The 11364-nt window shown below is 40.9% G+C and overlaps 1 protein-coding gene and 1 long non-coding RNA gene across 2 annotated transcripts; one reads left to right on the forward strand and one right to left on the reverse strand.

Annotated features, from left to right (window-relative positions):
• Positions 1–260: 260 nt before the first annotated feature.
• Positions 261–5688, reverse strand: LOC309479579. The gene is made up of 3 exons (XR_014199320.1): positions 5008–5688; positions 1291–4701; positions 261–396 (listed from the first exon to the last, which is right to left on the reverse strand). It is a non-coding gene; the product is annotated as an uncharacterized lncRNA (long non-coding RNA).
• Positions 5689–5869: 181 nt separating this feature from the next.
• Positions 5870–11364, forward strand: rundc1 (RUN domain containing 1). Its single transcript, XM_082142558.1, has 5 exons — positions 5870–6388; positions 7578–7736; positions 7835–8033; positions 8597–8692; positions 8780–11364. Exons 1-5 carry the CDS (start codon positions 6008–6010, stop codon positions 9649–9651), a joined length of 1707 nt encoding a protein of 568 aa, XP_081998684.1. The 5' UTR covers positions 5870–6007; the 3' UTR covers positions 9652–11364.

Below are 11364 nucleotides of genomic sequence, written 5' to 3' on the forward strand. Positions count from 1 at the left end.
AGCATTGTGTTGATGTGATGACACTAGGGGTCCCTGGGGAAAACGCCACAACCAGCTGAACCGCGCTACGAGGTTTGGTGGTGCTGATGTTGGCAAGCTGCTGGCTATGTCATAATCTTTCCAATGCACCAGGTAAGCCGTGTAGTCCTTCATACCACGCGAGACAGAAAGGACAGTAGGCTACTTGCGATGGAAATTCAGTCGCATCAGTCAAAAAATGCGTCATGAAGAAGAAAAAACATATATAGCAAGTCACACTGGACTATAAGTCGCATTTATTTAGAAATTTATTTCACACAAAAACAAAACAATGTTACATATTGGACAGTTCTCTGTTACGGACTTGAGCGCTCTGAAAGCGGCACTAAAAGACTGCTTTAAAACTTTCACATACCCCTTTTTCACCAAGGCAGTGCTGGTGCCGGTTCGGAGTCGGTGCCTACTCGCGAACCAGTTCTTTGTGTTTCGACAGCCAAAGAACCGGTTCTCAGCCAGGAAAATTGGTTCCAAAGCGGCACCAACTCTTTGCTGGACTAGAACCGTTCTTTAACCACGTCATGCTTACGTCGGGGGCTGGGGGCGGGGTTATTGTCGAACTTCTTCTCGAACGTAACCTCTGTCCGAGCAGCACAAATGTGTTCTAAACGTCTTCTTCTGACCCCAATATAGGATCGCAAAGCAAGGAGAAACATTTGCAGAAAGACGATGTAGTCCGCCATTGTAATTGTTATGTTTGAATTTGGCGCAAGCGTTTCTTGGAAAGCTAAAGGGGGTCGCACACCGGACGCGCAGCTCAGCTCAGCCCCGCGCCTTTATTCGAACACATTATTCTCTAGAAGTGTACGTACACACACCGGCGGCGCCTTTCGGCGTCTGTCCGCGGCGCCCAGCAACGGCTCAGGACCGTGTTCAAAATCCTGCCGCGCAACAGAGCGCCATTTAACGTTACATAGTTTTATATTGAATTTGCATGTATGTGTCTCATATCGTAGTTAATGTATACTGACTTCACCCTGTGCTGCAATATACATTTAGTTTTATATTCATTTACAGAAATCAGAAAATTGCTGATGTTATCGGATTTTCAGGTGAGAGCTGTTACTAGACGTGGCGCTGCGCGTCCGGTGTAAGATGTAGCCTATGGCAACGTACACAGTGATGACATTGTTCGCTGGGCTCTAGTCAGTGGAAAAACAAACAGGTTCTGAGAAGGTTCGCAAGTTGAACCAACTTTGAACCAGCACCAGTTCCGAACCAGTTCTTTTTTGGTGGAAAAGGGGTAACAGAGACCTCAAACAGAAAGCACAAAGCCTGTCTTTAAATTTAATTTCGTTTTGTATTAATTGTATCTTAATTTTAATCAATGTTTCATCAACCAATTGCCTGGATTTAATAAATAAGAAGTAAATATATTAGAAAATAGATAATCACGACACGGAGGCCCCAGCGCGTGAACTGGAGCTCGTCTCATAAATTAACCGAAACTCAGTGATAAGGTAGCCTACTTGCCTCACAGACCTGAGACATATATAGAAAGCTTGAAATGTCTACTTTTAAACAGAACAATTCAAAACGAAAGAGAACTGACTGTTCTCTGCTTATGTAATTCGTATGAAATGTGCATTTCTCTCTGGCGCGTTCACTACTGTGAAGATCGCGAGTCAGCATCATCAACTTCATCTTTGCAGCCGACACTGACACAGAAAACACTTGTTTATTAGTGAACAATTAAAATGTCTCCTGCTATATTTTACATATTCATAATCATTAATTTTGCCGGTTCTTTGTGACAGCTTTTAGGTGCTTTATTGGCAGCGCCACCCTTACATGTTACATGAACGCATCAGCGCCGAAAACATGGAGATTTTTTTCTTTTGGGGGGCATTTTGTTTGTGGCTTTCTCAGTTGTCTTTAGGCGCGATGTTACGAGGACGCTGCTAATAAAGTTGCGAGTAGGCCTACACATTGGATTCAAGTTTATTATTATATTTTAAAAATACCCTGGTTTTTATGCCGGTCATATCAATAAGTTGGCTTGGAAAAGCCCAACTTACTGATATTGTACTTAAGATTATTATTTTTATTATTATTATTATTCTTAGACTAAATTTCTACGTAACTCCTCCTAAACTGTTCAAGCTACAACCACTAAACTCAGACTAGACCTTCAAACTGTTCTGACTCGAGTTGCTTTATCTATTTAGACTGATCAGACTTGCTGTTTTCCTAAAATTGCTGATAAAAACTTGGAAAAATCCCATAGACTTTCATTGTGGAATGTTCAAATTGAGCCAAGACTATTTAAACTTCAACTGCCTAAATTCAAATTTTAACAGTTGGAGAGGCTCATTAGACTCCATCAGCTGCCATTCTATGTACTATTTCTAATTTATTGAGACTCATTTAAGCTTTCTTTCTTTCTTTCTTTCTCTCTTTCTAACTAATCTTTCTATCTATCTATCTATCTATCTATAATCTTAGAAATTATCTAAGTAATCTTTATTTCTTTCATTCTAACTTCAAACTAAATTCAAATTTTTTAAGTTAGAGGGGCTCATTAGACTCCATCAGCTGCCATTCTATGTACTATTTCTAATTCATTGAGACTCATTTAAGCTTTCTTTCTTTCTTTCTTTCTTTCTTTCTAACTATCTATCTATCTATCTATCTATCTATCTATCTATTTTAGAAATTATCTAAGTAATCTTTCTTTCTTTCATTCTAACTTCAAACTAAATTCAATTTTTGACAGTTGGAGAGGCTCATTAGACTCCATCAGCTGCCATTCTATATACTATTTCTAATCCATCAAGACTCATTTAAGCTTCCATTCTATCTAATATTTCTAAACTGAAAACCTTCAAACTTCTACAAACTTTTAAAACTACTAAACTAAAACTTCAACTAATTGAAACTGAAAACATTCAAACTTTTAAAACTACTAAACTAAAACTTCAACTTCAACTAATTAAAACTAAAAACCTTCAAACTTCAAGCTTTTAAAAATTCTTCAAACTTTCTGGCAAGGCCTTTTCATGCCAACTTAAAGTTTGTCTACAAACTTTTTCATCTAGTTTTATTTTGTTGTATTTATCCGCCACACCTTAAAGGCCGGTCCGTGAAAATATTGTCTGATATTAAACCGGTCCGTGGCGCAAAAAAGGTTGGGGACCGCTGGTATAAAGTACTATAGAAATAAAGGTGACTTGACTTGTATGCATATTTAGTATGTATTTACAAAATAAACAGAAATGCAATGGTGAAAGTTGTATTTGTTTATCAAAATATTGAGTTTTGATTTCTAAGTGTACAAATTGTGTATAACAATTGTGTTTTTACACATGACCATCGGGTGTATGTAATCGGTAAATTAATGTGGCATTTAAATGGCAGTGTTTCCCAAATTAAACAAGAGCTGTTAGTTTTGAATGATGTGTCTAATGTAGGGAACTGTGTTTTGCATTTTGCAAAAAGTTTGTTTACCAATTGCAAACTGAGTGTAAAGCATATAATGTGCTTATAGTTTTGCAGATTTGGTCTAAAGATTAGGTTTAAGTGAATGGTATTGCTAAGTGGGCCTCACGTACCACTTTTAAGCAATTAAAAAAAAACTGTATTACCCAATATGTAATAGGCAATAGGCCAATGATAGTAATATTAACAATAAATCCCATACTTTTATATTTCTACAGCTTTAGTAAATGCATGGTCATCTTTATAGTGGTGGAAAAGTGTGTATTGAAAAGCTTGTAATTACCATTGAGTACAGTTTACCTCGACACTATTCGAGCTAGGTTCACCACAGAGCCTTTAATGTTCACATATAATGATGTTGCGCTTATGTCGATTTCGAATGAGACCAGTGACTTGTGCTGGTTATCGCTTCAATGGAGCGGCAAAAGCGGCAAGCCAGTTGGTCAGCGATATGCTGGAGACGGTCTAGCTGCTCATGCACTGTGACTGCTGGATGTGCACGTGGTTTAATCAGGTAGCGCCATTTCATTGATTGACTTTTGTTCTTTGTTTCCCAGGTGCTCCACTAAATAACAGCGTTTAATACTACCTTTGTGCATGTTCGTGGCATGCAGGGTGGAGGCGGCCTGTCCAGCAGCGCTGCAAGTTCTTGTCTTCATGGACGACGTGAACCTACAGACTTTGGATGGAAGTCTCAGATGATTCCTCCAGGGAGCGGCGTTTGCAGTGCATCTGTGCCTGCAGAATGTCTGAGTATTTGATGGATACCCCAACATCGAGGGTAGAAGAACCTGTGAAGCGTGTTCTGGCAGTAAAAGATTTTGTGACTTTGTGAGCTCCTCATGCACAGGGGCAAACTGCGGCTGCAAGCCCAGGAACCACTCATCTAACTGGAAACGCTCAGTGCAGGGTGGAGGGGTTCACTCAAGCACGATGTTCGTGGCAGCAGCCATCTCAGTGTCAGACCTAGTCTGCGCAACCACACCTGATGGTGGGGCCCAGGTGAGTCTTCTGAATCAGAAGTTGTTCTCATCACGAGCACTGAATGAGAAATTAAGTCTCATCATCCTAAACTTGATCATGAAACAAGTGTGTTTGGGAATGGAAGGCCTGAGATGATTCAGCCGGCGGAAATGCTTCCATTGAAGCCCCCAAATCGCCTCCAGAGCTTATGATCTTGTGCTTGACGGCAGAAGGACCAGGGCGGGGAGCAACTGGAGTGACTTCCTTTCAAAAAAAAGAAAGAAAAAAGTCACGAACGCAACGTTCTCACGGCCATACTTCCTTATTCCCACATACCTTATTGACAAAAGAGCCAGCTTTGATTTTTAACAGAAATGAAAGCGAGGCTGTGAGGGATAGACATGCATATTTAATGTGTTTTTGGATTGTTCTGCTGACGAAACACTGCAAAAATATCTATTTCAGTAGAAAAAAAAAAAAAAAAAAAAGAGCTGTGGAAAACTATAAATGATCTAGGAGCTTTATACAGCTGATGCCATTGAAAACACGGCAAGTCTATCCTGTTCATACCTGTCATGGCGCTGCTCTGAATAAGGTCTATGAGTGCATGTAGCCTACCATCTACAAACACTGCTTCAGCATGCGGGCACAGGCTGGACAGGCCAAACAACTGACGCAGCAATCGTGGCGTCTGATGGAGACAAGACAGGTGTCGACAGCACCCAGAAATACATGAGCGAAAATGCGTATCAGAGGTGTTTGATTACAGTCTATGATCATCAGAGATGTTGCATGGGGCTCCCAAGTCAAGTGCGACCCCTAGTGTCATCACATTGTACAACTTTCTGGAATAATTGAAAGAAAGAAAGAAAGAAAGAAAGAAAGAAAGAAAGAAAGAAAGAAAGAAAGAAAGAAAGAAAGAAAGAAAGAAAGAAAGAAAGAAAGAAAGAAAGAAAGAAACCAGCCTAAGCTTATTTGCTTGTCTCACCTAGATGTCAACCAGAAAGCAGCAGGACACCCACCCAACTGACAAAGAAACCTTTAACGGCTGCTGGAGAATTATTTACCAGTAGGGGTATTTATCAAATCTCCCTGGTCGGTGCCATGTAATAAAAATCTCTGCTGGGGCAGAAAAATCATAGGGTGTGTTTGGCACCCAGTCCAATCTAATGACACGTAGGGCGTTGCATTAAAACAAACAGAGAGAATTGAAGGAAGAGTAAATATGGACAGAAACGCTCAACAAACTGATTTAACTGTGCGTTTCGCTGACGTCATTACGCACTGACGTAAACATCCTGCCCACACATTCGTTGATACATAGAACATATTGATAGAACGGCACGTCTGTTGGAACTCTGGTGCTTTGGTTCCATATTACAGCTAGATCTTAGTCCTTTTGATTACGTTGCAATGTTTTCTGTAGACGTAAGTATTACACCGCGCTGCACCTGCTGAAGAGCAGTTGCGTATATTCTGAATTCACATTAAAAACTGCGCATCAATTAAGTTGATCGAAGTTGTTTTGTGTAAAAGGGCAGCCAGGCTGTCTACTTCAACTGTCAAACAGATGTCGACGGAGGATCTGTCCACTTCCGACAGCGAAGCTGCCTTCGCGGGAGCCGGGGAGCGCTGGGCGCCCGTGGGAGCCGTGGCCAGCCCGGAGGATGAGCAGTGGAAGAGGAGCACGCAGGCTGGTTCCGTGTTGTCCAGCGATGCAGACATGGTAGTCAGGCTGCGGAAGCTAGAGGATGAGCAGGAGCAGCTGAATTCATCGCTCCTCGCGTTAACATCTCACTTCGCTCAAGTGCAGTTTCGACTGAAACAGATCGTCCACGCGCAGGGCGACGAGAAAGAGCGGATGCTGCTGGAGCTGGAGGACTTTGCTTTCAAAGGATGCCCTCATGTCATCGGGTGCAGAGCACAGGATGCTCAGATGCTGGAAAACTCTGTGAGTTTCTTTGTTTACTGTCGTAGTGGATCTGATTTCTGTCATGCAGGGGGAAAACACACATATTAAACCAGCCTAAGATAGTTAGCTGGTCTCTCAGTGGGGTCAGACTAGTCTTTTGAAAGGGACGAGTATCTGGTCAGGCGATCCATAGCCTTTGGGCAGAAGGACCAGCTGGCTATCCAGCTAAAGCTTGGCTAGGCTGCGAGTCCAGCTAGTCTTGCTGAAGACCTGTTGTTTTGGGGATATAAACCAACTTGGCCAAGCTGGAAGCAGCTAACTTCAGCATTATTATTTATTTATTTATTTATTTATTTATTTTCTGTTTTTCTCTGTACTTTTCCATGGACCCCAGTTTGAAAACCCCTAATATACAGTGCCATCAGTTTTTTTAGGCCTGCTCCAGTTCTCCTCAGTAGCTCCTAACAATATTCACCCGTGATACACGTACCAACAACAAGACAAACCCCCACCCACACATAATCAGCCTATACAAAGTCCCTGTGCTTGCCCTCGGGAATCAGCATTCAATTTGTCTGCATCTCTTTTGTTAAAAAGATTGTCTTTTGTGCCAATCAGCACCTTATCAACATGTCCTTTAAAATAATCAGCACAGTATTGTGATAAAAAATTACAATAAACACTGCACAAGGAACATTTGAAAGTCCCTGTATTTCTTCCTTTTCCTTCTCATATGCTGCAGTATCTTGTTACTGCCATTAAAATGTCTTCCTTTCTCCTTATTTCCTCCTCTGCAACACTTTGCTTGCAGGATGAATTGGTGAGTACTATAGCATGAGCATGACCCTTGTGCAGTCTTTTCTTCACAACTTAGTGTTTATTTGAAGTATTTCTAATATGAAACAATTCATACTTGGTTTGTTTTTGTTTTTGTATTAATCAGTAACATGTTGTACCTTAGAGCCTATTAAATGTAGACATTTACAGGATTATGGTTAAACTGAAGCCACGTCGTGTGTATAGCTATGCATAGTTATGTATATTCTGAATTGCATTGCATGTCGGGATAAGCAAAGCTAAGCCAGATGAAGCAAACCAAAAAAAAACTCATTATCCTTCTACGGAGCATATGCAAATATCTTCAGCTAGCTACAATGTAAACATTGTGGTTATTTTAAAGTTGACTTTAGGTTTTTCTAAGTTGTGTTTTTGCTTTTATAAACTGCAGAGTGAAAGGGAGAAGAGGGAGCGCTTGGAAGCTCAGAGAAACAAGCAGAAGGAACTGATTTTCCAGTTGAAGACCCAACTCGACGACCTGGAACGCTTCGCCTACCAAGAGGGCAGCTATGACTCACTGCCTCAGTCTGTCGTCATGGAGAGGCAGAGGGTATGACTATAAAACTGACTTGACTAAAAATGACTTGGAAGATGTGAGTAATTACCCTTAAACATTTTATTTAGCGTCTGTTCACTTTAATACTGTAGGTGATCATTGATGAGCTAATAAAGAAGCTGGATGTGAATCTGAACGAAGACATTGGGAACCTCACACCAGAGGAGCTCCGACAGAGAGTGGACTCTGCCATAGCTCAGATAGTCAACCCAGCTCGAGTCAAAGAACAGCTGGTTGAGCAGCTCAAGACCCAAATCAGAGACCTGGAGATGTTCATTAACTTCATACAGGGTGAGGACGTCTGCTTTGGGCTAATGATGTGATGCTTATTTTTCTCTTCATTTATTCAAAAATACTTTCAAATGTAATTTTTTATACTGTATGTAGTGACCTAAATATACTCCTTCTTTGATAAGCATGTTTTTTTGGGGAGGAAGGAGAGTAAACAATTACAAAACTGACCTGATATCGTTTAGAGAATATCCTTTAAAAGAACCGTAAGAACTTTTCTTGCATATTTTATAATTTTTTCTAAAAATAAATGCCTTTGCGCTCCGGGACCTGCTGGCCCACGGATTATATGCTCCTTCTCAGGGCATGAGCCTGGTCTTTGCCTACATTTTTTTTCAGGTTTCTCTGATGAATAGAAAGCTCAAATTAAAAAAGTATTAATTAAAAAAAGAAATCTTACTAACCCTAAACTTTTGAAAGGTATTGTATCTTATTGACTCTTATGCCACTATCTGCAGTTTCCTGTGCATAAATTCTGACCTTTGTTACCTTTGAGTTTGATGTGCCTATGTAGAGTAAAATAAATACATTTAGGTTCACTGTCCTGATCATGCTCCTCGCAGATGAAGTGGGGAACCCTCTGTTAAATGATGGTGTGAAGAGCCAGCAGGCCCAAGCAGCCGGACCAAACACTGGAGCCCCTGGAGGGATGAAGCGAGGTAATTATACTTCACTTTATAATACCATTTTATTCGATTTTAAAGCTAAGGCGTGTAACTTTAAATCCCTTTTTTCCCCATCCAAAGTGGATCCCGAACAAGCCCAGAGGATACGGGAAACCGGGCTTCAGCTCATCCAGAAAGCCTTAGCGGTTCTGCAGATCTTTGCTCTGAGCCAGTTCGGATGCACTGCAGGCCACGTGCCCCAGAACATGTGGTCTCAGGGTGCCGAAGCTCAAGATTACGGCCCCTTGCTGCAGAAACTCGAAGGAGCCGTGGAGTGTGTGCGTCTGCAAGCCTGCCGCCAGCAGCCCAGCTCTCAGGAGGAACATGTGGTCAGCCACTCCGCCTGCCTGTCGCTGGAAGGACCTCAGGACAAACTCACTGCTTTGGTGCGTAAAGAGCTAGCCTTTGCGCTCCGGGACCTGCTGGCCCACGGATTATATGCTCCTTCTCAGGGCATGAGCCTGGTCCTTGCTCCCATTTCCTGCCTGCTGCCCTTCAGCCCTTCTCCTCAGTCCCTGCATCCTTGGGAACTTTTCGTCAAGTACTATCATTCCAAAAACGGCCAGGCGTTTGTGGAATCACCTGCCCGACAGCTCTCGCAGTCCTTCAGTTTGCCCGTAGGGGGCGGTCCTGTGACGGTCACACCCAAGCAGTCTCTGTTATGGGCCATCCATACAGTTCTTAAAGAGCACGGACGATTCAAACGTAGCGCAGACTCTGAGTTTAAGGCCTTGGTGTGCATGGCTCTCAATGAGCAGAGGCTTGTGTCATGGTTTAACCTGCTGTGTAAGTCTGGGACACTCATACACTCACACTACCAGCCCTGGAGCTACATGGCCCAGACAGGCTTTGAAGGTGCCCTGCGAATCCTGGGCCGCCTCAGCCATCTCAAATTCAGCCTTCCTGTAGACTTGGCTGTCAGGCAGCTGAAAAATATCAAAGATGCTTTCTAAGCAAAAATATATTTGGTAATTTTGGGCGAGATTTACCCTCATAATCTTAAAATTATGATAGAAAACATATTCTGTAAAACTATTTCTCTTTATTCAGAAGTTCAAATCATATTCCCAGAACGACGAGTACACTGGAATTAAAAAATGGAAATAAAGCAACTCGTGCACTTTTTTTGAGACACTCTGTTGCTGTTGGCTTGAATGCCTCCAGTGAGTCTCCTCTAAACTGAAGAGGGTGATTATGTAGGCAGGTTTTAATATGCTGCATCGGTCACAACTCAATGAAATGTGCTCAGTTTAGTGACCCTGAGCATGTGACTGCCTCCACGTAACCTTTCAGGGGGTTTGTTGTGTCTAGCTTTTACCAAAATCAACCACATTACACTATATAGAAGGATTTATTACTTTAACTTTTTTCAAGGGCCATTGCAAATGTTTGAGATGCACTACTACAGTGTATGTGTGTGTGTGTGTGTATGTATGTATGTATATATATATATATATAAAAACATTCACTACATATACTACTTATACACACTACTAAGTATATATAACACACTACAAAAATACACACACACACATATATATATATATATATATATATATATATATATATGTGTGTGTGTGTGTGTGTGTGTATATATATATATATTAGTACATACTGATAGTGCAAATTAGTAACTTAATGGTTTAAATAATTTTTTGTTATAAACTAGCTAAATGTACTCATTTCCTGATTTCCATTTTCAATGCTTGTACTACATCACTGTACAGTGCTTCACAGACAAATCATAAGATGTTTTTCTTTAAAAACCCTTTGTCATTATTTTTAAAACACCGGGACAGTGCATATAATATCTGTGTCATTGCTGCTCTGTCTTCGTATGGCTTTCTGAGGAGACCATGCATGCAATCAACACACTCAGGTCATTCTGAAAAAACGAAGAGATGCTCATTGGTGTTTGTAAATCACTGGATTCTACTCTCCACAAACTTGCTCATTTCAGCCAGTTGACACTGTAAAACTGATTGTAGAAAACTGAATCTTGTGGTAGTGCTGCTTGTTCGCTGCTATAGATGGAAGTGCATCAAACAAAATTGCTGAATTTGAAACTGATATGCTGTCTGAATTATTTATGGTCTGTTATTCTATGCCAGTGTTCAGAGGCTCTGCTTGAAGGCCTGTTTCCATGTCTTGTCAATTCTTCTTTACTGATCTGAAATATTGAATGTACTACAATCATTGAAATTGTATCCTGCTACTGTACACATTCTTATTCTAGATTCCACGTTCTTTAAACCCTCCTAAATCCAGATTTACTGAAACTATCATGCAGTAAGAAGGGACTGTTTGCTACCATTTACTGTAAATTGATTTGGTATTCAAAACCATTAGAATATGGAGGAATGGTTGTGATGCATTTATTAGCCCTGTTTAAATAGTCCTTTTTATTTAATGTAGTCTCCCCCCCCCCCCCCCCACCCCCACCTGAATATATGAATGACCTATTTTGATCTCCATCTGTTTGTTTTTTCCCATCTATTTCAGAAATGATTGCTATCTTTGTACCTGTACTTAGACCTAAATAGCCTTTCAATAATTACAAATCAGTGTCAATTACATTCACTTTTTTTTTAATTGTGCCATCATTTTTAGATATAATGATGGTGTCTTTTCAGTGATTTCATGGATTAAATGCTCTTTGAATCTGG

The sequence above is a fragment of the Leuciscus leuciscus genome (assembly GCF_965113295.1).
Source record: "Leuciscus leuciscus genome assembly, chromosome: 1".
NCBI classification, from domain to species: domain Eukaryota; kingdom Metazoa; phylum Chordata; class Actinopteri; order Cypriniformes; family Leuciscidae; genus Leuciscus; species Leuciscus leuciscus.

Bases quoted from the DNA above. Each gene is read 5' to 3' on its own strand.
- rundc1 (XM_082142558.1), top strand. From the start codon at position 6,008: ATGTCGACGGAGGATCTGTCCACTTCCGACAGCGAAGCTGCCTTCGCG. The intron at 6,389-7,577 runs GTGAGTTTCTTT...TATAAACTGCAG, and splicing joins CTCAGATGCTGGAAAACTCT to AGTGAAAGGGAGAAGAGGGA. The intron at 8,693-8,779 runs GTAATTATACTT...CCCCATCCAAAG, and splicing joins CCCTGGAGGGATGAAGCGAG to TGGATCCCGAACAAGCCCAG.